This window comes from Saccostrea echinata, unplaced genomic scaffold, assembly GCF_033153115.1.
Source record: "Saccostrea echinata isolate AGI-Se365-2 ecotype Australia unplaced genomic scaffold, CSIRO_AGI_Sech_v1 ptg000054l, whole genome shotgun sequence".
NCBI lineage: Eukaryota > Metazoa > Mollusca > Bivalvia > Ostreida > Ostreidae > Saccostrea > Saccostrea echinata.
The window spans coordinates 50,506,689-50,533,676 of record NW_026889803.1 but is presented as its reverse complement, the minus strand read 5'-3'; the positions used below and the strand labels follow the sequence as shown (position 1 = coordinate 50,533,676).

Below are 26,988 nucleotides of genomic sequence, written 5' to 3'. Positions count from 1 at the left end.
TTTACCAGCATAATTTGCCAAGATGACACAACATCTCCAGGAAATCATTTCCCAGTTTGTGACTGGTCTGAAAAATAAGAATGAAGATGTCAGGAACAAAGCTGCCATGGATCTATATCGCTTTGTGGTCACAGAACTACGGGAAATGCCATCCGAGTACCACACAACCTTCATGGACAAGTTCAACCATTTCATTTTTGAGATGGTATCTAGCTCTGACATGAATGAACGTAAAGGCGGCATACTAGCTATAGGTATGTCTCATTAACATACAATTTCATGCTTAGTTATTTGGCAAAGAAAATATGCAACATTAAAGAAAAGCATATATCATTGAGGGATTTTTTTTTCTTATTGATTGAATTCTCTGTCAACAAAAGCAAATATTACACTTGCAGTAAAACTTAGACTCATTTGAAGAAAAAAACTAATTAGTGCATACATGTGTTATTTCAAGACATGATTTTTTCCCCCTGAATTTTGACCAGATATGACCTCACAATGTGAAACAATGACCTCCTGTAATAAATAAAGGACTTCGTGAGAACAACAGTAGTAAAACCAAAAAAAAAAAGCTTTTAAAAAATAAAAAAATACCTTTGAAATAATAAGATCACTATATATCAGTTTTATTCAGTTTAGTTTTTATACCTGCATGAATGCATTGTATTGAGAATTTGAAATATAATATGTAGTAAGACAAGTAATTAGGACTTAATGAAAGTGTTTGATCTGGAATATCACAATATTAAAGAATTCAAAGAAAACATTAATAAACAAAAAGGAGATGTCAAGAAGACAATTTGTATTCTACCAATCTCCATTAGAAATTTCTCCAGTCTCAGAATTTAGCATACAGGAAGTATCCCATGTTTTAGTAATGTAATGTTTTTATTTTTTGTTAGTAAGTCTGACAGGAGTTGACGTTGGGAACAGGTCTACAAGAATAAGTAGATTTTCAAATTATCTACGGAACCTTCTGCCGTCTAATGATGTATCAGTGATGGAGATGGCTGCCCGAGCTGTGGGCTGGCTGGCTTTTTCTTCTGGGTCGTATGCTGCAGAGTATGTGGAGCATGAAGTGAAACGTGCACTTGAATGGTTAACGGGTGATCGACAGGAAAGCAAGCGACTAGCTGCAGTATGTGCTTTATTTTTACATGCAAAGTCTGTGGAAGTACATTTTGTATTTGATTTAAGCTACACAAATTGATTTACTAGTGCTTTTTTATGTTTATGTTGTGCTGTTTGATTCTCAGAAAATCTCAGGTGCTTTATATTTGATATATTTTTTAGTCTTCTGCTCTTCTGTTGGTGAATATAAAACTAGATTAATATAATGTAAATAAGAGCTTAAGTTCAATGCCAGGGTTGGGAAGCTCTGGAATCATTACACTACACTTAATATAAAAACTGCTCCCTATAATTATAATGAGACATTTTCTCTTTTACAAAAAAGATAGATATTGATGGGACAATAAAAAAGATGTTTAAAAAAAAGAGATTGCAAGAGTTTGTGTAAAATACCAAAGTGTCTCTAACTGCAAAATCATTATTAATTGTGTTTGAGCTAAAGTAACACAAGCAAATATGTCTGTATCAAGACAATAACTCTGCATCTTGATTAAATAAGTTGCCTTCTTTATTTTTCTCCTCCATAATACATGTAGATTCAATTCATGCAGAATGAGTTCATTTATTGCTTCCTCACAATTACTAGGTCCTGGTTCTGAAAGAGCTTGCAGTTAACACACCTACATTCTTCTTTCAACAAGTGCAGCAATTCTTTGATTGCATTTTCAATGCTGTAAGAGATCCAAAGGTGAGACTAGGCTCTGTTGGATTTTCTAATGAAAAAAAGAGAGATTGCAGAAAAATTGTGTGATACAGGGTTTCTTTTACAGAAATGATATACATAATTATTTTGAAATAAATCTGGAAACTTTACTCAAACTTACATGTATATTTATCAGTTTCATGCAGCATCTCTTCTGATATATCATTTTTGATTTGATTCTTAAAAAAATATTTAAAGAATAAAAAGTTGATGTTCAAAAAATGATTACAGTGATGGCTATATTTAATGAAATAATAACCTCTGTTGTTTTAAATTGTAAAATTTAACCTATCTTGCATTTAAAGCCAAACATTCGAGAAGGAGCTGTAGCAGCTTTAAGGGCCGCTCTGGCCGTTACCTCACAACGAGAGAGCAAGGCCACTCAGAAGGCACAATGGTACAAGGTATATGGTAGTCTTTTATGTCAAATGATTCTATACATAATATGACAGGATACAGACAAAAGTACAGTTGAACTTCATTATCTCCAACACCTATATCTCAAAAACCTGGGATATGTTGAAGTGATGTTCTGTGCAGTCCCAACCCATTTTTCTTTATGTGTTTTTCCCATGTTATCTGAAATCCTCAGATATCTCAAAGTTTAATCTTGGTCCCTTCAAGTTCAAGATAACGAGGTTTGACTGTAGTAGCTTTACAGTGTATACATGTTCGTGTATTCTGTTGTTCCAGCAATGTTATGATGAGGCTGTGAAACTGTATGATGAGATGCAAGGGCGAGAGAAGAAGCTATCTCGAGATGACTGGGCTCATGGATCATTGCTCATCATGAATGAAATATTGAGATGCAGCAATATTGAGGGAGAGGTAATATGAGAAGTTTTTAGCTCACATTAGCCAAGAATTCAAGTGAGATTTTCAGAGCAAATTTTTCTTGTGTCTATTTTTGATGCACCTATTTTCTGTAAATTTAAGCATTTTCATCTTTTAAAATCAGTTAAGCATTTCCTCCCAAATGTTTTTGCAAATTTTCTGTGGGTAAGGATTCATTTTTGCTCAAAGAAGGGTCCTACGTACACTCCCTAATATACATTATTGATAAAGGGAGATATTTTAAAGAAGCCCCCGTGCATGTATAGGTAATTAAAGGGTCATCTGAAAAATTGCAAAAAATAAGATTCATCAGATGTGCAAGACAAACAGTAATAGAAGATAAAAATAACAGGAAATGGTAGGTAATGGTTTCTGAAATAATAGATGCTGTTTTACAGAGATTAAGAATGGAAATGGAGGACATAACAAACCAGCAGTACCAACATGAAAGAACTCTTAAGGTATCTTAATGTACAATTAGTGTTTAAGTGGATGACATATTGTTACACGTTTTACATTTCAAAAACTAACAAAAAAAATTGGAGTGTTCTATTGTTCATAATGAGATAAAAGAATATCATAAAGGAGGCGTAAAAAAATAAAAGGGTTTCTCTGATTTAGAAAATATAATTTATTTTACAGGAGATGTCTAAGACCCACAAGTCTCCCTCTAGTTCTTTGGCTCTTCAGCCCTCAAGTTCTCTCGCTCTGCAGCAGTTTCAACACAAAGCTTTCCCCATCAACAACTTTATGTCTGGGAATCGACAAAACCAGCAGAAGATTAGCTTTGAAAGCCGTACTGCCAAACAATTAGTCGAGAGTCACTTTGACAAGGTATGGCTTACAGGAAGTAGATTATCTTATTAACAGACTGTCAAGAGAATCCTATATCTCATGTTTAAATTTGGGTTGATATTTGAAGGTGTGCGCCTTACTACTGCGACACAGAAACAGTAAGAGTGTGCACATTCAGTTGATTCTACAAGTCATCTTTCCACGCCTAGCGGCCTTCAAGCCTCAAGAATTCTCCAAACTGTAAGTCTGCCTCAAGTATACTGTACATGTATGAATGCAACATTATAACAGAGTTTTGGATTTGTCCATACTAAGCTCTGTAATGGAGGAGGGTCCTGAATCAGTGGGATCTCTAAATCAGTGGTACTTCCTCTTGAGCTTATGCGTTATGTTATATTGTTAGACCTGACTATATCAATACATGTATTGTGTTGGTTAACTCAGTCACTTAAGTTTATTATATAAAACTAAAAAATCTATTTAAAAAACCATTTAAATTCAAAATTGTTTGCATAACTTTAGAAATTCCGTTATTTTTGTAAAGTAATAAAAAATTACAAGTGAAAATATCAATTGAAACAGAATTTGTTGTTGTTATACACTGTATCAACAAGGACATAATCTGGACAAAAGTTTAACATCTGTACGTAAAAGTTATGTGGTTGTCATTTCATGATCAAGGAATAGTAAAAATTTAGGAGACTCCAAAAAGTTTGTCTGTTATGTGGTCTATATGTATATTTTAACAAGCTTTTTACATTTAGATGGTAAATAAATTTACAAATACACAGCTGCAGTGTAAATGTATTTTTAAACAAGCTAGTAAAGGCCTTAAAAGAGAAATATTTTGTTTGTAAGCATTTCTGGGCAGTTGGTGTTTGTAATGTAGGTCCAGTGTATCTATGAACAGTGTAACCACTGCATCCATTTGTAGTACCTGGTACTAGTGTCGCCCAAAAAAAAGAAGTTTTCAGACAGGGTCTTTATGCTAGAGTAGATTACACCAATACACATGATTCTTTTTATCATTTTTCGATTTCAATGAAGGGTGTTACCTAATAGAAGTATGTGCCTTTGTCTGACTTCAATAACATTTGGTAAATACATGTAAGTAGACTATATTAATGCTCAAAATGCAGATTTTAGATTTCAATGAACAGTGTTGTCATAATTACTTAAAACAGAATGCATGAAATTCTTTGAAAATGCCACTCCTCCTACATATAAAGTTTGGTTTGGTTTTATTTCAATGAAAATTTGTACAAGTTCAGAAAGATCAACATACATAATTTTCTTCATATAAAACTAGAAATTAGTGTTACAAGTCCAGGGGGAACTTCTCTCGTCCATGTTACGAGTGAATCTTCTCTCGTCCGTGTTATGAGTGGAACTTCTCTCGTCCATGTTTATAATTATAGGACTTATTTTACATGGTCAAGAGAATCTGAATGTTTCTGCACATTGAAATACCCAAGATAAGGTGCTGAAGGAAAAAGAAATGACATTGTAATGTACTCCAACACTTTTAAACCCTGTGAATTATTACAGATGCCTTTAAAATTTCTTAACAAGATCTCCTTTTCTCTTACTGCATTATTAAAGAATTTAAGTTCATTTCAGGTGTTTCTTTTACTGTATTTTCTTTCTGATTTGTTTGTGTCATTCTTCATACATGACAGGTACCTAGATGAAACAATAAGCTTCCTGCTGGGCTCTCTAAAGACAACACGTGACAAAACATCCACCTTCCAAGCCATTGGACTTCTAGCCATCTCAGTCCAGGACAACATTGTGCGATATCTACCAGGGATTCTGGACGTCATCAGGGCTTCCCTGCCACCTAAAGACTTACCAGCCAAGTATGACTATAACTGTGTCTAATCTGTCAGTTCTCTATACTTTATTCTTCAGGAAACAAATTATAGTTGAACTTCAGTATCTCGAACACGAATATCTCGAATACCATGGATATGTCAAAGTGATTTTGAAGTCGCAAGCGCTTATTTCATAAGTATTTTACCCTGGATATCTCGAATCCTTGGATATCTCCAAGTATTTTCTTGGTCCCTTGAAGTTTGAGATAACGAGGTTTGACTGTAGTTAAATATGGTACTTCAATGCTCAAGTTTTACATGTTACAATGATACATGTTTTGTAATATTGATTACATGTGTATTTTTATACCATATGAAAATTTATCTATTATCAAATATGAAATGGTACTGTACTTTATAAAAACAAATACATGTCAATTTTTTAAGGAAACAGAAGAATGTGATAGTGGATCCAGCCGTGTTTACGTGTATCAGTATGTTGGCCAGGGCAGTTGGTCCAGCAATGATAAAGGATGTTAGAGATTTGTTAGACTCCATGTTTGCTACTGGTTTAAGGTAGAATCATGCAATAATTTCATTTTATTTTGCCTTGGATTAGAATGACACTCTGTCATTTGATAACAGACACCACTTGCATGTCATCAGTATTTCTTTGGTCAGCGAGTAGCAAAATTTGGATGGCAACATGATTCACTTAAAATGATACCGGTAATATATTATCCATATTTACAACAAAAAATTATGCCAGTATTATTTTTGGCTTTTTAAAGAAATCAGTATATTGATGTTGTTACCTATTTGGGAATCCTGCAATAAGAAATAAAATAGAACCCCTATTCAATCAGTAAACAACAAGATGACGAGTGATAGACGATTGCACAGATGAGAAAATCTTTTAATTGTATATGATTCTAGTAGGTTTGATAACTGTTATTGGTCCTCAACAAAACAAAACACTTATAAAGTTTGTTACTGATGTCCACAGAAATATGTCAGGTTGTTCGCATTGCCTTTTATGGACTTGAACAACCTGATATATTTCTGTGGACAGTCAGTAACAAACCTTATAAGTAATAATGTCTCCATTTCAAAAAAGAGACTTTACTACTCTGAATTATTCGTTGTTCTTGCTCTTGAAACTGTATTTGGTCATAACTTTTTTTTGTTGTAATGTTAGGATTCTGGTGTTTGGCGTATGGGTGTATCAACATTAGGCAGCATAACATGAATCATCATCACCATGTCAACCTGATCTTTGATCTAAGAGTCAAATTACCCCACCTTTTTTTGGGGGGGAGGTGTCAATATGCACCTTTAAACCTAGAGATAAGGTCATATAATTCTGTCTTCTTGTTCCTCAGTCCTGCCCTGACAGCAGCCCTACGTGACCTGGCCACACAAATACCTCAACTGAAGAAAGAGATTCAGGAGGGGCTCCTGAAGAATTTGTCACTCATTTTGATGGGGAGACAACTCAGGCACCCAGGGGCACCTAAAAGTCCTGTAATGCCCCTCCCTCTGTCAGGTAACCTACTCTCAAAGTACTTATAAAACTGACTTGTTGGGATTTCAAGTTTATTAAAAACACCATGATGTTGAATATGATAGCTCCACATTAACATTTCAGTTCATCACAATTTTTTTGCTCTTCTGTTTTTTTTATCAGCCTCCCTGACAAATCTAGCAGACATTCAAGATGCCACAAGCATTACACTAGCCTTGAAAACCCTTGGAAGTTTTGATTTTGAAGGTGACTTTAATTTTAATGAGAACTGTGAGAACTGTACATATTTCATGATTTCAATTACCAGTATAAGATTCAAATATTTTGAATTTGCATTTTACACATACGATAAATAAGCAGAGTAGTGTAATAATGTACGTATCTTATAGTTAATACCATAAATTTTTTAATGTGTACTTTGTTTTGTTTTGTGTAAGGTCATTCTCTGACCCAGTTTGTACAGCACTGTGCTGAGCAGTACCTATCGAGTGACCACAAAGAGATCCGTATGGAGGCTGTTCGTACTTGTGCCAGACTGCTTACACCACTCCTCCAGGTATGTAAAGTTATCGGTATGAATAAAACCAGCCTTGTTGAGAGAAAAGGGGAGGGGTGTAAATGTTGGGAAGCTTTCACCACAAGATCCATGTTGTAAAAAAATTTTGTGATAAGAATGTATGATAGATGAAAATCTGTGTTTGTTGACAATACTTTACAATACTTAGGAATTATTTATATATTTATAAACATTTTTTTTAAGTTATTAGCGAACAGTCAGGGACAGATCAGCATTGCAGCCATGAACACTGTGGCAGAGGTGTTGCATAAACTCCTGGTAGTGGGCATTACAGACACAGGTGAGTAGGGGGTATTACAAACACTGGTCAGTAAGGGGGCATTACAGGCACAAGTCAGTAGGGAGTATTACAGATACAGATCATTAGGGGGCATTACAGACACAGTTCAGAAGGGGAGGGGGGTGTATAACAAACCATGTCAGTAGGGAGGGGGGCATTACAAATCAGGGCATTACAGACTAGGGTCAGTAGGGGGGTATAACAGACACAGGTCAGTTGGGGGGGGAGGGCATTACAGACAAAGGTCAGTAGGGGGCATTACATACACAGGTTGTTAGGGGAAAATACTACTCAGCTTATATCTGTGATCAAAGATTTGAAGAAATTGTTTTTCAAAGTAAACTTTTGGTCATTACCTACATTCAATTTTTTTTGAGTTCCTGTCATCATTTCATGTTGAACAAGTTTAAAGAAAATCAGTGTCAACTTTGGTGTTGCAGATTCAGACATAAGGTATTGTGTTCTGGTGTCCATGGATGACCGATTTGACCCACATCTTGCCCAAGCTGAAAATTTATCAGCCTTGTTTGTAGCCCTGAATGATGAAGTTTTTGAGATCCGAGAGCTGGCTATTTGTATCATAGGCCGTCTTAGTAGTAAAAACCCAGCCTATGTGATGCCATCTCTGAGGAAAACTCTCATTCAGGTATTCAGGGACATTTGTCAAAGGTTTCTTTTTTTTAAAAGAATGTACATATACATGTGTTTATCCTATTTTCACTTTGATTTCTAATTTACAAATTTCACATAAAACTGCTGTAGAAAAAATTCAATTCATTGACATCACCATGTTGGCATACAATCAAGGTAACAATGCAAGTGACAGAGAACAGAAAACTGAATTAAATTATAATGGCTGCAGCATGCATGACAATTTCACACAATTCTTTATAGTCCATGAATTTTTCTCTGTTTAAAGCATTTATCTAAATAGCTACTTAAACATTTTGTTTTATTATAATCACATGGGTTAACAATTTCTTTAAGATTGGTACCACAGTATAGTTTATCTCTAAAAATATCATAATAATGAAATCAAAGTTTGTCATACACAGTACAAATTTTTTTTCATTGTCAACAAATACATGTAATTTACAAGCATAGCATGTATATATGTAGAAAATATGTTTTAAAGTTCTTAAAAAATTATTTATAGATTATCACAAAACTTTTATTCAAAAATGTTAATGGACTATGCTCGTGTAAGATTACATGTACATGAACATGTATGGGTGGTACTTGTAGGTATCAACTATATGATTGTGTTATATAATCATCATTCACATTTTGATGTCTACAGATCAGGACTGAATTAGAGTACAGTGGAGTTGGAAGAAATAAAGAACAAGCTGCCAAAATGCTTGGACACCTGGTGGCCAATGCGGCTCGCCTGGTCCGGCCTTACATGGAGCCCATACTGAATGCCCTGATCCCAAAACTGAAGGAGCCTGATCCCAATCCCAATGTCACCATCAGTGTACTTGTAGCCATAGGGGAACAGGCACAGGTAAACAATACTGATTTTTAAAAAAAGTTATATTTGTGCAGTTAATTACATGTTTTATGTAACATGTGTGTTTTAGATTTAAAAAATTGAAACTGATCGTGAAATTGTTATGTGCATCTCTCTCTCTTTTCTATCTCTTTCTCTGAAAAATGCTTGAATCGTTAGAATTTTGGCTACATGTGGAAAGTTTTCTCTCTTATTGCATCAGTTGTAATTTTTTTCTCTTTATTCTCAAATTACAGGTCAGTGGGACCGAGATGAGAAAGTGGATGGATGAGTTACTTCCCTTGATATTAGAAATGCTGCAGGACTCCTCATCTTTGCAGAAAAGAGAGGTAGAGTTAAACAAAATTCCATGTAAAAAATATACAAAATTCAATGCATCAATTTTTTTAAATGATATGAATTCTAAAGTAAAAGTGTTTTAATCTGAAGTCGCAACATGTAAGATAACTTTGTTTGAAAAAGGAGGGAAAATGTAAAAAAAAAAAAAAAATATCCTTGTCAATAGGTTGCCCTTTGGACACTGGGACAGCTGGTGGAGAGTACGGGGTATGTGATTGAGCCTTACAAGCGGTATCCTTCTCTGCTCGAAGTCCTCCTTAACTTCCTTAAAACAGAGCAAGCTACAGGAATCAGAAGGGAGGTAAGTCTTTATCCATTTGGAAAACATGAGTAAACAAGAAGTAATGAAAAAATATTCTTCATTATCACTGCTTTCTATATGTACAGTACATGTATCATGTAATACCCATATCCTTATGTTAACATTTATGTTTTTTGTAGGTGATTCGTGTGTTGGGTTTGCTTGGAGCCCTAGATCCACACAAACATAAGATGAATCAGGGTGTGATACAGAGAACAGAACCCAATGCTGTCAGTATGTCTGATGTTAAATCCTCCTCTGACAGTACACAGCCAGGTGAGGGGGCATGTTGGACAGAAATGTTTTCATGTAATGTATTACACTGTAAGTACTGCTTAAGAAATGCCATGTTGTGTCTTATGCAGGGCTCGAGCTTTGATTCGCCATTTGCACCCATTGCGAATTTTTTTCAAAAGTGGTGAAAAGAAATTCAAAAGTGGCGAAAATGAAATTTTTAAAAATATATTAATTCATACCATAGAAAAGTGTGTGAACTCCTGGCTATCTATTTTGTTTATTCAATGTATACAGATTAGCTCCTTTGTTTATGTAATGCAAGTAGACATTTGAATTCAGGGTGTGAAAACTCCATGAAACTTACAAAACAATGTACATGTAGGTCTAGGAAATCACATCTCGCTTGAATGCACACAGCTGACTAGATAACTTTAGCCTGGAGCAGTAAGGGGATACAAAATTACTTGAAATAATATAAGATGGATTAAATAAGGAAAGACAAAGTGTTTTTAGGAGATGAAGTTAGTTAATAAAAGATTTAATCAATAAAATCTGGATCTATATAGATTGTTTTTTAAATCCAAAAGTAGGAAAACATGATGAAAATTGCAGAGCATGGCTGCTAATTTTACCTGATTAAAGTCAAAATAGTGTGTTCATTATACCATAAACTGACAAAGAGTGAAAGAGATACTGGCTTGGAAACAAAACAATACTTTTGTCAATTATGCTGAATTATTTTCAATAAATGAATTTACATGCATAGACCCAGTGTCCAAGTTGTTAAATTAAGCCAAGTTTTAAACCTGATTTTAATTACTTCTTTTCACAATAAATTGTTGATATGATTAAAATTTTCACTTATATTATTTTTTTTTCATTTTTTAAAAAAAATGTCATATATCTTTACTAAGTCTGTAACCCCCCTCCCAAGGCTAAAAAAATGTCGTGAACAAGAGGACATCTACTGTCAAGAGTTGGCTAAGATCAGGATCAAATTTATTGTATAAATGTAGAAATAATTCCTATATTAGTTTTGTAAGTGAATGCAACTTTACAATTTTAAAACAATGCCTTTGAAATAAACAAATTGAAATAATCCTATTAGTGGAGTGTTTAGCATATACACTTGTCAAGACAAGATGTAAAAATGTGATTCCTTTCATCGCGAAAAGTGGCAAAAAATATTTTAGCTCCAGTGGGAGCTCTGGTCTTATGGGACAGCCAAATAAATTGTAGTCTTTCATAATTACATGATGTCTTCCAAAAGGGCATTTTTTCAAAAATTTCAAAATCCATGTCTATTTGCTGAATTCAGAGGCCTGTTCAACAGAGCGAGCATTCGCTAGCGCTTGCAAACATTTCCGTTGGAGGGATAAGAAATTTTGGTGAGCGCTTGTTGAACAGGACTCAGAGTTGATTTACAGTCCTCTAAGTATGTAAGGAGGGGGTGATCTTTTACCATTAGCGTATTTTTCATGTATGTAGTATTTATTTAGGGAAACATTTTAAAATCTAATTCAAGAAGCATTGTAAACAAACTTTGTCTGGCTTCAGAAAACACGAGTGAAATGTTGGCCAACATGACTGCCTCCACCACTTTAGAAGAGATCTATCCAGCCATTGCCATAGCAACTTTGATGCGGATTATCCGTGATCCTTCACTTTCCCAGCACCATACAATGGTGGTCCAGGCAATCACCTTCATCTTCAAGAGTCTGGGGATTAAGTGTGTTCCCTATATTCAGCAAGTTATTCCAGCTTACCTGTTGGTCATCCGCTCAGCTGATCAAACATTTAGAGAGGTCAGGCACATTTGTTATTCCTTTAGCAATACATGTATTCAGTTCTATTAATGAATAGTCAGTCCTAGGAGTAAATGTGGTCATACATATTTTACATTCTGATAAAAAAAAAAGTTATTTTATAAACTTGCTAATATTTTTTTAGTGTTTCTTTATCGCCATGAATATGTTAAGGAAGATATCTTCTGTAGATTTCATAAGTTCATGTGCTGTGCATTTTGAATGTTTATGTTTTATTTTAAACAGTTTCTATTCCAACAACTAGGAGTCATCATTGCCATCGTCAAACAGCACATAAGGAATTATCTAGATGATATTTTTGCAATAATAAAGGTATTGCTTGAAACTTGTGGAACACTTCCTAAGGTTTTAAATACAGTCTAATTTGTTGGTTTTGTTGTATGTTGGTAATAATACATGTACATGTAATGTGACGAAATTTAACAATTCATCTGGCATAAAATGTCTTATTAAGAACTATTGTTTGATATTCATAATTCTTTTCTGGTAAATAGGTAATTTGAATCGTTGAATCCTTGTAGGAATACTGGGGTCCAAACAGCACCATGCAGAATACAATTATCAACCTGGTGGAGCAAATTGTAACAGCCCTGGGGACAGAATTCAGGATCTACCTCCCTCAGATCATCCCCCAAATACTGAAAGTCTTCATGCAGGATTCTAGTGAGAACAGGGCAGTGACTGGCAAGGTCAGTACAGGCACAGGCCAGTCTTCTATCAGGCACAGGCCAGTCTACTGTCAGATACAGGCCAGTCTACTGTCAGATACATGCCAGACTTCTATCAGGCACAGGCCAGTCTACTTTCAGACACAAGTCAGTCTGTCAGACACAGGCCAGTCTACTGTCAGACACAGGCCAGTCTTCTATCAGACACAGGCCAGTCTACTGTCATTCCTTAATCCAGTTCATTTAAGCAACATTTTCTTCAGCTAAACCAGAGATTCATGTTTCTGTGTATATACTGGTAAATTGGTAGAAAATTCAGAAAAGAGGTGCTGTAGATGAAGAATATACTATTGAGCCAAATTTTCTGTTTTGCTAATTACTAACTAGAAAAGGGGTTATTTTTGGACAGTTGCTGAATGCCCTACAGTTGTTTGGAGCCAATCTTGATGACTATCTCCATCTTCTCCTCCCTCCTGTGGTCAAATTATTTGACAGCCCTGATGTGCCTCTGTCTGTTAAAAGGTCAGTGGGGTCTCTTCTATGAATGGCATCTTCTCTACAGATAGCTTTTCATTTGTTATCATTGATGTAGACAATTAATATAAAAACTGATTTCAGAATGAGGAGGTATCAAATATTACACGTACATTGTATTTTAGTTTGAATTTTGAAAAAAATTCATTGCCACTTTGTTGTGGATAAAATCTTTATTTTTTCTTCAAAGAACCGCCCTAGAGACTGTGGACAAATTGACGTACACCCTTGATCTGACGGACTTTGCATCACGTATCATCCACCCTCTAGTAAGGACACTGGATTCTGTACCGGAGTTACAATCCTCTGCAATGGATACGCTGTGTGCCATGGTGATACAGCTGGGACCTAAGTTCAACATCTTCATTCCAATGGTCCAGAGAGTCATACAGAAACACAAAATCGCTCATCAAAGATACTTCATACTGATGGCTAGAATTCTCAAGGTCAGACAAAGGTCTTATAAAAATGTTACAGTTAGAGTAATTTCTTTTAAGTTTTGAATCAGTTTAGTTTGAATCGTTTATCAAGGCTTCCACTATTGCTGAAGAAGAAGATGACCCGATTCTGCTGAAGCACAAGAAGAATCGTGGGAAGACATCTGAGTCTAGTGATACCCTGGCAGACACGGCTGTCATTAAAAAGCTGCATGTCAGTTTTACTAACCTTCAAAAGGTAATAAATGTTTGATTATGTCCACTGAATTTTAAATAGTAATTGGAAAGTCAAATCACAGCTCAAGCAAGCTACTTATAACAAAATGCAAACATTTACATGCATTGAAATTATCAAATTTAGTTTGTACGTTTAGCTTGTCTGATGCTTAGAAAATCAAGACCTGAGTTAATTTAAGATGTCTGAATTTATAGATGTTTTTTTTTTGTGACAGGCTTTAGAGGCAGGGAGAAAGGAATCTAAGGAAGACTGGATGGAATGGCTGAGAAGACTTAGTATAGAACTCCTGAAGGAGTCCCCCTCCCCAGCTCTCCGCTCCTGCTGGGCACTGGCCCAGACTTACAACTCACTGGCAAAGTAAGTCTATATGAGTCACTCTCACGAGTACGCTGTGATGATTCAAGACTGATGAACCTTTAAAATGTATAATGGCCAAATCCTGTTAACATATACAGGTACAGGTATGTGTATTCGACAGACTCTTTATTGAGTGTTTCAATGGATATATTGTTAGAGAGTGAATGGATTTTCTTTTAGGGATTTATTCAATGCTGCTTTTGTGTCGTGTTGGACAGAGTTAACAGAGGCTCAGCAAGATGAACTCATTCTCAGTCTTGAGCAAGCTCTAACATCTCAGGAGATTCCTGAGATCACCCAGACTTTGCTAAATCTCGCAGAGTTCATGGAACACTGTGATAAAGTAAGAACTATATATTTACATGGAAATCCATTTAATTCTATTTGGATTCACGGTAACTTTTACAAAGTATTTGATACAGTGTAAATGTTTTTGGCATTCTTGAACAATGAGTTAGTTTGACACCAAACTTTTCAGGGCCCATTGCCCTTAGACACCTCACTGTTGGGTTCCCGGGCCATGAAGTGCCGAGCATATGCTAAAGCTCTACATTACAAGGAAGAAGAGTTCCACAGGGGTCCTACTACAGCTACCCTGGAATCTTTGATCAGGTAGATAAAAATATGAGAATATAGGTCTCAACATCTAAGTTTTATTTTGGATATAACAGTACAGAATATAAATTTTAAGAGTATGTTTTTTTAAGTTTTCTGTACTACATTATAATCCTCTGTTGTGTATCTTGACTTTTGGTGTTTCAGCATTAACAACAAGCTTCAGCAGCCTGAGTCAGCGTCTGGTGTTTTACAGTATGCACAGAATCACAGAACTGATGTGGTAAGACGGTTAAGTCAATCAACAACTTATTTATCCAAGTCGTAAGAGAATCACAAAACTGATATATTTATTTTTAAGACCATCAACATCTTAATTATCCAATTACAGTACAGCATGTACATGTACATTCATTTTTCCTGAGAATGTTAAAGCAATATGAGCTGCAACTTTGATGTCGGAAATATTTGTTGCAGTATTGTAATAAACTATTTCAATTGCAGAAAAAAAGAATGTATAAAAAAGTATAAACTTCTGTTGTTCATATTTGTGATGGAAGAACTATTTATAAGGATTACTTTATTTTAGTCTAATTGATCATAAAGGATTAAATTACATACAGATTTATCATAACAGCACATTTTAACAGCAAAATAAAATTTTCAAAAATGCTGCTCATATTGCTTTAAAATTCCTTATTGTGGATGAGAGGACTACAGATAAAGATTTACATGGTAGGTAGACTTAAATTTCCTTATTTTTATTTTTTGTTTTTGCAAATTTGTAGAAGGTACAGGAGAGCTGGTATGAGAAACTCCACGAATGGAACAAGGCTTTTGAGGCTTATGAGAAAAAGCAGGAGGAGAAACCAGATGACTTCAACCTTACACTAGGCAGAATGAGATGCCTCGAGGCCTTGGCAGAATGGTAGGCTGACAGTCCTGGTTATAAGCCAGGCATCATCACATGATTAAGAAAAATAGCATACCAAGATCGAAATATTATTTACTTTAAATTATGTTTCTGTTATTTATGAATGCTTGTGGTACATGTACTTTAATTTGGTTTTGCCATGCATATTCAGTTCAGTTGTATCTTTGTAATAAACTGCTAGTGTGTGACTGTTTTCACCAGGGGCCAGCTCCATCAGATAGCATGTGAGAAGTGGGGAACCAGCAGTGATGAAAACAGGACAAACATGGCTAGAATGGCAGCTTCTGCTGCTTGGGGGCTTGGTCAGTATCAATATTACTTGAGTACATGTATTTTGTCATTGTTGAGTAGATTATGAGATAAAAAAGAGTGGTAATTGGAATTAGTGTCAATAGGAATAAATAAGAATATAAAAAGGTGAGTTTTTCTGATTATTTGTTCTTGCTATTGTTATTTTTATGCAGTAGACTGATTGTAAATTGTAGGTCAGTGGGACAGTATGGAGGAATACATGTGTCTGATTCCTAGGAACAGTTATAATGGAGCATTTTATCGAGCTGTATTTGCTCTCCACACGGAAAACTACCAACTTGCTCAACAGGTAAGGAATATGATTAACAAAGTTCTTTTGCCAAACATCATTTTGTGCAAGTGTAGTTACATTAGGTGAAGTGTATTCTTTTTTACTTTTAGTGTATTGACAAAGCTCGGGATATTCTTGACACAGAGCTAACAGCCATGGCTGGAGAAAGTTATAATAGGGCTTATGGTGTAAGTACCTCACAGTACAGTTGGACTCTGTGTATATAACAGGGTTAAAGGGAATAACATATAACAGGGATGGATATTTTCATTTCTAGGCCATGGTAAATGTACAGATGCTGTCTGAGCTGGAGGAGGTGATGCAGTTTAAACTGGTCCCCGAGCGCCAGGAGGCCATTAAACAGATGTGGTGGGACCGTCTCCAGGGTTGTCAGCGAGTGGTGGAGGATTGGCAGAAAATCATCCAGGTCCGATCCCTCGTCGTGTCTCCACTGGAAGACATGAAAACATGGCTGAAGTATGCCAGCTTGTGTAGAAAAAGTGGAAGACTGGTAAGTATAAAGAAGGAAAACAACAAACATGTCATGATGAAAAAATGTTCACAAGTATAAAGTGGATATCTACATGTACAGGATGTTGAGAAGCTATCATGTGCATGTACCTATTGTTTTCAAAAAAAAAATAATGCTTGTGAAACAGAATTCCTGGGAGAAAAACCATCTGAAACAAATTTTCATACCAAAGATATTTTACTTTAACCTTTTTGTCTGTGGTGCAAGAATTGTGCAAGAAAAATGTCATGTACATAATTTTCAGTTTTGTATTTTTGAGTGTTACAAAAAACAAAATTCTCTATGTAGGCATTATCACACAAGACTCTGGTAATGCTGCTTGGTATGGATCCAGCTAAAAATCCGGACAAGCCAATCCCCACCACCAATCCACAGGTCACCTTTGCTTTCCTCAAACACATGTGGAAGAACAACCAAAAGGTATGCCCAGGTCATAATCTAAGAAATCCACTTTGGTATATTTTATTGATCAACATTACAATAAAATGGTAAGTGACTTGAGTAAGACCCTCCTTAAAATCTGTACTTAACTCCATGTGAAGAGTAGTATACCATGGTGATGATTATTTGTTCACTGATGAAAATTTTACACTATGTGATTTTACAATGCTTTTTTTTTTTTCAGGATTCTGCTTACAGTAAGTTGCAACACTTTGTTCAGCACTCACTTCAAACTCGAGCTCTCCAGCTCATAACTCCCGAGGATACTCAGCAGAGAACACAGCTCAACAAGTTATTAGCCAGGTACATTAGAACCCAATACTGTGAAATCACTAATTTTTTGTGAGGGTTTAATTTTCGATGATTTAGACATATGCAAAAACCTATATGAATTCATGTCCTCCAGAAAATGTTTAAATTTCAAACAACAGTATCATGTGTGTCTATCATCACTTTTTCAACCAAAAAGTCAAATCCCCCTGAACCAACATTTTCATTACGAAAGATTGACTCTGCACTATTTAAGTTACCAGCCAGGTAACTCAGAAGAACAATGAAAACTATAAAATACTAGGCAGTTAAATCTAAGCATAACACAGGGAAAATTTGCTGAATGATCCTTTCAGAACTCATTAATGGTCATCTAAATCAAATTAACTTAGCAAGCTAATTGCCATGTCAATTTCTCCTCAGGAAAAAAAGATTTCAAAAGCATTGTTATTTTACATGTACCGTATATTAGAGGCTCTCAAACAAGATGTTTATTACTAGATGTTATCTGAAGCTTGGTGATTGGGCAGAGACCTTGTACGGAGTTAATGAGGATTCTGTGACCCAGATTCTGGAGTATTACAGTCTGGCCACCGAATATGACAAGTATTGGTACAAGGTAAGGATAAAATGGTCAGTGGCAGATATTTCTGTTAACAAGAGACTGCAGTATGAAGCATTATGTAAGTTAGGTTGATATTTAATTTAATATTTTATTCACAAAAGTGAATGGGATTGGGTAGAAGGTTTAGCTGTTTTAGCCCTTTCCCTGAGTTAAATTGATATGTTGGACAGTAAGATTTTGTAATTGATTTGATATTACTTCTAAGAAGGCTAGAGCAAAGCTGAAAGTCAAAAAAATTTTCTTTACCTGTCTGTTTCTTAATTAATCTTAATTTTCTTAGGCCTGGCATGGATGGGCTTTGATCAACTATGAGGCAGTCTTATTCTACAAACAGTCAGAGAAGAGTGGTGCTGTCCCTCAATCCCCTGGGGATATTGGCCCAGGGCGGGGTGATGCCCCTCTCTCACCAAAGAATGACAGCAATGTTTCGGTAATATTTTCAACATTTGTAAAGTGAAATTATTTGCTAAAATCTCTACTAAGTATAAATATCTTTACTGTAAGCTGTATTTATTGCTTCTGTAGACCACCTCTAAGATGCACAAGTACTGTGTTTTGGCAGTTCAAGGATTTTTCCGGTCCATTTCTCTATACCAGCATAAAAGTTTGCAGGACACTCTAAGGTAGTAGTAGTGCTGGAGTTTTTACTGCATATTTTAATTCATGTACATTTGTATATATATGTTCTTGTTTAGTGCTGAGTGAGAAATTTAAGTATTCTTTGATGTGGTTGTTTGCAGTGTAGTAGGAATTAGTAGCAATGATTTGTACTTGTAGGTTGTTGACCCTGATGTTTGACTATGGTCAGTGGCCAGAAGTATACGAGGCATTAAATGAAGGAATCAAGACAATACAGGTGGAGAACTGGCTACAGGTGAGATGTCCATTGATCAAACTAATGTATCATACTTATTGTTAATACAAGACAATACAGGTGGAGAACTGGCTACAGGTGAGATGTCCATTGATCAAACTAATGTATCATACTTATTGTTAATACAAGACAATACAGGTGGAGAACTGGCTACAGGTGAGATGTCCATTGATCAAACTAATGTATCATACTTATTGTTAATACAAGACAATACAGGTGGAGAACTGGCTACAGGTGAGATGTCCATTGACCAAACTAATGTATCATACTTATTGTTTGAATATTTCCTTTGTATTTAGCTTTAAATGATACAGGTGTGAATACTGAGCTTGATTTATACTTGTGATTTGTAGGTTATTCCTCAGTTGATAGTTAGAATTGACATTCCACATTTGTATTTAGCTTTAGATGATACAAGTCTGGATACTGAGTTTGATTTATATTTATAATTTGTAGGTTATTCCTCAGTTGATAGCTAGAATTGACATTCCACGCCCCCTTGTCAGTCGACTTATAAGTCAACTCTTAATTGACATTGGAAAAGCACACCCACAGGTATATTTTTGTCACATAGAAGAAGTCGTAGATTGGTTTCAAATGATGAGTTGTATATGTATCAGTGCCATAAAATACAGATCTAAAATTACATCCAATAACTTAAATTCCAGCAGAATATGATGAAATGTAGAGAACCATTTTGCTGTTAGACTTGCCACATTTCCATGAGTTTCCTCCACTCTTTTTCAGGCCTTGATCTACCCTCTAACAGTGGCTTCAAAGTCTAATGTTCCAACTCGTCAGACAGCAGCCAATAAAATCCTGAAGAACATGTGTGAGCACAGCAACACACTGGTACAACAGGCCATGTTGGTGAGTTCTCACATTTAATTTCAATTCAGGAATTCATCATGTAAGTTCTAGTATAAGGAAAACAAATATTGTAACTTCATCTGTTTACTCTTGATGAATTGCAAGCAGTAGACAGTGCTTCCTGTACTCTCAGTCTTTATAAGTTAAATACTGGAATACTGTTAAAGCATTTGCATAAAATAAATAGAATTTGAGAGATTAATGTCCATGATACTCCTATAATCTTATCTACTTCACCTTTGTACAGGTGAGTGAGGAACTGATTCGAGTGGCCATCCTCTGGCACGAGTTATGGCATGAGGGTTTGGAGGAGGCCTCCAGGTTGTACTTTGGTGAGAGAGATATCAAGGGCATGTTTGCTACACTGGAACCATTGCATAACATGGTGGAACGTGGTCCTCAGACTCTCAAAGAAACTTCCTTTAATCAGGTATGAATAAAATGACCTGTAGAAGTTTGACATCGGTTTAAATAAGTACTGAATATGAAATTTGCAGTTTGATGAAGTGAATTGAATGGATAATATAAAATCTAAGAAAACAGGAATTGTTTATGATGTGACTTATTTTTAGCTCTTCTGAGCCAAAGGCTATGGCCATTTGTGCGTAAACTTTTTTAGAATATGGGCCATAACTCAAGAACCCATTGGCCAATTATTGTCAAATTTGTCACAGGGTATCCTTGGTCCAAGGGCTTTCATTTATACTAAAACTAGGGTTGTGACCCTTTAGCAAGGGGAGATAATCAGATAAATAAAACCAAAAGTACTGGTTGCTAAAAAATCTTCTTCTCAAGAACCACTGGACAGATTATCACCAACTTACACAGAAGGTTGAGGATATGTTGTAGATTAAAATTTGCACGGGGATTTACTCTGGGGCAAAGGGCTTGGTCTCAAGGTCACTTCAAAGTTGACCAAAAATTACATTTTATTAAAATGTTGATATTTTGCTTACTATAAGGACTAGGATCAGCAAATCTTGTCAGTTGATGCATCTAAGGACCTCATATGTTGACTCAAAAGTAGGTCACGGTGACCTACTTTTTAAATTTTGCGGCCATTCTTTTTCCAAATGATTTAGAGGCATATTTTGAACAATTTAAGACCTATGATCATCAAACTTTGTCAGTTGATGTATCTTGGGTCGTCAGAGTACGTCGACTAAACAGTAGGTCACCTTGACCTACTTTTTGAATTTTATGGCTTATCTTTTACAAAACAATTAAGGTCATTAATTTGAATACTGAGAGGTTTAGAATCATTAAATCTTGTAAGATTATGCATCTTGGGGCCATAAAACATATTTATTAAAAAGTAGGTCACAGTGACCTACTTTTTGAACTTTGCAGGCATTTGATTTCAAAGTGTTTTAGAGGCATATTTTGGACATTTTAAGGCCTATTATCATAAAACTTTGTAAGTTGATGCATCTTGGGTCTTCGAAAAACGTCAACTGAAAAGTAGGTCACCGTGACCTACTTTTGAAAATTTTTGGCTTTAATTAAATATTTCGAGTACTAATTGGCTTAGAATCATCAAACTTTGTCAGTTGATGCATCTTGGGTCTTTGGAGTAGGTCGACTGAAAAGTAGGTCACCATGACCTACTTTTGAAAATGTATGACTTTAATTAAATATTTCGGGTTCTAACTGGATTAGAATCATCAAACTTTGTCAGCTGATGCATCTTGGGTCCGCAGAGTTAGTCGACTGAAAAGGAGGTCACTGTGACCCATTTTAGAAATTTTACGGCTTTATTTAAATATATCAGGTACTTATTGGCTTAGAATCATCAAACTTTGTCAGTTGATGCATCTTGGGTCCTCAAAGTATGTCATCTGTGACCTACTTTTGAAATTTTATGGATATAATTTTGAAAATATTTAGGAATTAATTAGCTTAGAATCATCAAACTTAGTTGATGCATCTTGGGTCCTCAGAGAATGGCAAGTGATAAGTAGGTCACCATGACCTACTCTGAGGTACTAATTGGCTTAGAATCATCTTGGGTTCTCAGAGTGTTTCATCTAAAATGTAGGTCATGATGACCTACCTTTGGAATTTCAAGGCTTTATTTAAATATACAGGATACTTAGAGGCTTCAAATAGAAGAGATAAGTTGTACAGTTAATCAGAAGAGCGATTCAAGGCCCTTGGGCCTCTTGTTGGTCTTTGTCAGGCTTAAGTGACTTGATTGGGATGTGACTTATTTTTGGTCTTTGTCAGGCTTATGGACATGACTTGATTGGGATGTGACTTATTTTTGGTCTTTGTCAGGCTTATGGCCTTGACTTGATTGGGATGTGACTTATTTTTGGTCTTTGTCAGGCTTATGGTCATGACTTGATTGGGGTGTGACTTATTTTTCAGTCTTCATTAGGCTTTATGGTCGTGACTTGATTGGGATATGACTTATTTTTGGTCTATTTTAGGCTTATAGTTGTGATTTGATTGGGATGTGACTTATTCTTGGTCATTGTTAGGCTTATGGTCATGACTTGTTTGGGATGTGACTTATTTTTAGTCTTTGTTAGGCTTATGGTCGTGAATTGATTTGGGATTTGACTTATTTTTGGTCTTTATCAGGCTTATGGTCGAGACTTGATTGGTATGTGACTTATTTCTGGTCTTTATCAGGCTTACGGTCGTGACTTGATGGAGGCCCAGGAATGGTGTAGGAAGTACCAGAGATCAGAGAATGTCAAAGACCTGACCCAGGCCTGGGATCTCTACTATCATGTGTTCAGGAGGATTTCTAAACAGCTCCCTCAGGTAAGTGTATTCTGTACAGGCATTACATGGTTGATCTGAAGTGTTAAATGTTTTAAAACAAATTATCCAAAGCAACACTATCATTTCTTGCTCTTCTGTTGCAATGCTGTTTTTTTTACATTGGAAACACTATGATAATAATTTTCATACATTTATATTTGCAAATATTTTCCTTAGATGAACTTATTGAAGAGCAAATATGTTGTATTTTATATGCTTGTTTTTTTACATACTATATGTACTGTAAATGCATAAGCAAAGTAATGTTGCATGTATACCTAAGTTGTTAATGTTTAATTTTATTTTCACAGCTGACTTCTCTAGAACTGCAGTATGTCTCCCCCAAACTTCTCCGCTGTCAGGATCTAGAGTTAGCTGTCCCAGGGAAATACGAACCCAATCAACCAATCGAAAAGATCCGAAGATGTCAAAGTTCACTCCAGGTCATCACATCAAAACAGAGACCAAGAAAACTCAGTATATTTGGTAAGTCATCACTGTATTCTATGTGTGCACTGTATTTTATTGTCTACACACAGTAAATTTGGATAAAATAAAAAAGATTATTTACATTTTATTATTTTCTTTTGTTTAAACAGGATCCAATGGTCTGGAATACATGTTTTTATTGAAGGGTCATGAAGATCTCAGACAAGATGAACGTGTCATGCAGCTCTTTGGATTGGTTAATTCTCTCCTTGTAGAAAATCCAGAGACCTTCAGAAGAAACCTCACGTAAGTCTTTCTCTAACACATGCTGAATCATTTTACATGATTATTTTGACAATCTAATGTTATTATACATGTACTTGAAAATTAAAACATTCGGAATTCAGACTTGTTTCACTCTTGGGTATAGGTCAGTGTAAATTTTCATCAGTTTATTAAATTTTTTTCTTTTTTCTTTCTTCAAAAATACTGAATTTGATGAGGAATTTGTTTGCTTCTTTTGCAGAATACAGCGATTTTCTGTTATTCCACTTTCCACTAATTCGGGTTTGATTGGCTGGGTTCCTCATACAGACACTCTTCATTCACTGATCCGTGATTACAGAGAGAAAAAGAAAATCTTACTGAATATTGAACATAGGCTCATGCTTAGGGTAGGAGCTGCATTTACAGTAGTTAAAATATAGTTCATCACAAATATGTTTAACAAACAGATTGAAAGTTTAACAGATTTCAGTTTTTGTTTTGTGTAGATGGCACCTGACTATGATCACCTGACCTTGATGCAGAAGGTCGAGGTCTTTGAGCATGCTCTAGAGCACACACAAGGAGATGACCTGGCTAAAATTCTGTGGTACAAGAGCCCCAGCTCAGAGGTATTGATATGCTCCAGTCTTAATTGTCATTAAAGTGAAATAGAAATTTGCATGTGCCAGTCACCTTGTTAGTAGTGTTACCTCTACTTGGCGTAAACACATCTTAATGTGTTTATTTGCTTTTGACAGGTGTGGTTTGATAGACGCACAAACTACACACGTTCTCTGGCTGTGATGTCAATGGTTGGTTATGTACTGGGGCTGGGAGACAGGTAAATCAAAGCATTCCGAGATTTTTTTAATATGTAGAATATGGTATTAAGGACAGATGATACAAAGGAAAAAATGGATGCCTGGATTGGTATATATTTTTTGACCTATTTTGGTTCTAAATGATTAGAATATTCAATTTCTAAAATATTAAGAAATTGTAAATTTTCTACGATGTTCAAAAGTCCACCTTTTTGTAACTATCCTTGTTAATCTATACAAATTTTTGTCACTTTAAATCCAATTATTGTGAAATTTTAAAAGAAAAATAAAAATCTATGCAGTTTTTCAATTTACTTACCGGTATATAAACATGACTTTAGTTGTTATTTTCAAGATTTTTGATAAAAATTTGTTTGTATCATCTGTCCTTAAGTTAATGATGTTAATAGAATACAGTACATGCCATTCATGAACTGCATTTTAATCCACTCGTATAACCCTTCATTGTCTTGTAGACATCCTTCCAATCTAATGCTGGACCGCACGAGTGGTAAAGTGATTCACATTGACTTTGGTGACTGTTTTGAGGTTGCCATGGTGAGGGAAAAGTTCCCAGAAAAGATTCCTTTCCGTCTGACCCGCATGTTGATCAATGCTATGGAGGTTTGTTTTACTTATTAGACATGTAAAGATACATTCATTTACAGCATTTATAAAAAAAAATAAATTTATATTCACTTTACATGTGTTCACTTCCTTAAGAATATTTGCATCTTTTTTACAAAATAACATGTATTTGGACTTGACAAAGAAATGTTTTCACTTGGCAGTTGACTAGGAAATACTTTAGGTCTTTATGTGTATAAATTAAATCTGTAATTTGTTAGGTGACTGGTATTGATGGTAACTACAAGATGACCTGTGAGAGCGTGATGGAGGTATTACGAGAACACAAGGACAGTTTGATGGCTGTACTGGAAGCATTTGTTTATGATCCCCTGCTGAACTGGAGACTTATGGACAGTATGTATTATGTTGTTCGCTAGGGTTGAAACATGGTTAGGTCAGCATGTTTCATGATTGATTTTATAATTTACTTGCCATCCTTTCACATAGTCATTTAAAGAACTGGTTTCATGATTGATTTTATAATTTACTTGCCATCCTTTCACATAGTCATTTAAAGAACTGCAAGTTAACGTCATGACAATGGGATGCTTTTTCTGTCTTTAAAAGTATCAAATTTGAATAATTTTAAACAAGTTCATGTAAGTTTCTGTTTGATTCTTTAAATTCTGAGACATTATTTCAGCTACAGCCAAGGGAAAAACAAAAACAAAAGACTCGTACTCAGGTGGAAGCCAAGAACAGGCAGACATGTTAGAGAACGTTGATATGAGTCAGACAGCCCATAAACGCTCGGCCCCTGAGACGGCCAGCTCTGTTAGTGGTGACAATTTCCAGGCAGAGGTCATCAACAAGAAAGCACTGTCCATCATTAACCGGGTCAGGGACAAACTGACTGGTAAGGACTTCTCCTCTGGGGATGCCATTGATGTCACCACCCAAGTGGATCTTCTAATCAAACAAGCCACCTCCCACGAAAATCTGTGTCAGTGTTACATTGGGTGGTGTCCATTCTGGTAGAGAATCCAAATCCCACATGGTTTAACTCTAATGAAGGCCTCTGCCTCCAAGAATCTGTATATTGTTATGAGTGGCATCAAGGCCATTCTGGTAATTAAGGTCTTTACCATTACATGTCGGTGTTTTATGAGTGGTGTCCATTCTTGCAGTAAGTTGCAGGTTGTTTGTACTACTTTATGATGTGATAATTGTGTTTTTGTGAAATTTCTTTGTATTCTATCTTTAATATCTCTGTAATTTTTATACAAGTATGTATAAAAATGTAAGCAAAGGCAAATGACAGAAAAATTAATTTGAAGGAAGCTTGGTTTGCAGGAATATGAAGAAAGTGATATGGGCATTTTTTAGAAATTGTATACAAGAAAATCATGGATTGTTTAAATAATTTTTTTAAAATGCAGTGGTGTGATGTTTAAATGATGTTCTGAATGTTTATAATGAGTTCAAATTCACTTTGTGAACAACCTTTAAAATTCAGATGTTGTTTGTGTATATTAAATGTGAGTGTCGAATCAATTCCCCTTTGTTTCATATGGCTTTGGTAACTAGTCATCCATATTTATCTACATTGTGCGATACCCTGCATCTAAATCATGTAAGTGCTAATTTTGTGCTATATACATGTGTATATACATTGTTTTATGTATTTTCCATATTTATCATTGTTACTGAACTTAACAGTGCTGCAATCTAATTTATGAATGTCTACGGTACATGTACTTTATACATTAGAATTTTTGTGAAGCAAGTGATTAATCATTTAGACAAATATGGTAATAAAATTATACTGTGTCCTTGAACACAATACACTTCAATCTGCAATCTTAATCAAGCAAACTGTAAATTGATACATTTAAGTGCCATTAATTAGTGTTTCCCCTGTAGTGGACTGAAGCCACATCCCTTTGGATTATGCGTCTTTCTTAAAGAACCACGGATATTGTCTGTTCGCCTTTGTCTTTAAAAGCAAAATGGCATGGAAGAGATCAATTTCAATGAATCAAATACAGGTGCATGTGTACTTCTGTTTAAAAGTTTCCATATATGTAATATTCCAGTCAATTTTTAAAGTAGTACATGTATATTATTGAGATAGTGATACGCCTGCTGTACTTTTCATTTTGTATGACGTTGTTTACTAGTATTAATAAAAATACAATGCAATACAATGTTCTATTGCCATTTATCCAGATGTCTGCCCAGTGAGGAAACCCTTTCAGAGTTTTCAGTCACTCTTGATTCAAGGAAGCATTTTCATTATTGAATTGGAAAATATTAAGAACATGCATCACTTT

At 35.3% G+C, this 26,988-nt stretch overlaps 1 protein-coding gene across 1 annotated transcript; it reads left to right on the top strand.

The window, feature by feature from the left end:
- Positions 1-26,862, top strand: LOC133171607 (serine/threonine-protein kinase mTOR-like). Its single transcript, XM_061306395.1, has 52 exons — positions 1-254; positions 906-1,141; positions 1,721-1,822; positions 2,143-2,241; positions 2,531-2,665; positions 3,070-3,132; positions 3,314-3,505; positions 3,594-3,706; positions 5,146-5,325; positions 5,728-5,856; positions 6,663-6,826; positions 6,968-7,051; positions 7,243-7,361; positions 7,566-7,662; positions 8,103-8,308; positions 8,963-9,169; positions 9,412-9,504; positions 9,681-9,815; positions 9,956-10,091; positions 11,610-11,857; positions 12,104-12,190; positions 12,400-12,567; positions 12,956-13,068; positions 13,271-13,526; positions 13,612-13,755; positions 13,970-14,112; positions 14,293-14,455; positions 14,591-14,724; positions 14,875-14,950; positions 15,456-15,595; positions 15,803-15,903; positions 16,087-16,202; positions 16,295-16,372; positions 16,462-16,695; positions 17,005-17,136; positions 17,342-17,460; positions 17,929-18,046; positions 18,333-18,482; positions 18,578-18,675; positions 18,830-18,926; positions 19,383-19,481; positions 19,674-19,796; positions 20,044-20,226; positions 22,434-22,568; positions 22,880-23,054; positions 23,168-23,303; positions 23,524-23,671; positions 23,771-23,893; positions 24,023-24,105; positions 24,562-24,709; positions 24,934-25,069; positions 25,359-26,862. Exons 1-52 carry the CDS (start codon positions 23-25, stop codon positions 25,691-25,693), a joined length of 7,461 nt encoding a protein of 2,486 aa, XP_061162379.1. The 5' UTR covers positions 1-22; the 3' UTR covers positions 25,694-26,862.
- Positions 26,863-26,988: the final 126 nt, after the last annotated feature.

What these genes read in the sequence shown, in the direction of transcription:
- LOC133171607 (XM_061306395.1), top strand. Translation starts at nt 23, where the DNA reads ATGACACAACATCTCCAGGAAATCATTTCCCAGTTTGTGACTGGTCTG. An exon ending in ATGCTGTAAGAGATCCAAAG is followed by an intron (nt 1,823 to 2,142) that starts GTGAGACTAGGC and finishes TTGCATTTAAAG; the next exon opens with CCAAACATTCGAGAAGGAGC. An exon ending in CTCAACAAGTTATTAGCCAG is followed by an intron (nt 17,461 to 17,928) that starts GTACATTAGAAC and finishes GTTTATTACTAG; the next exon opens with ATGTTATCTGAAGCTTGGTG.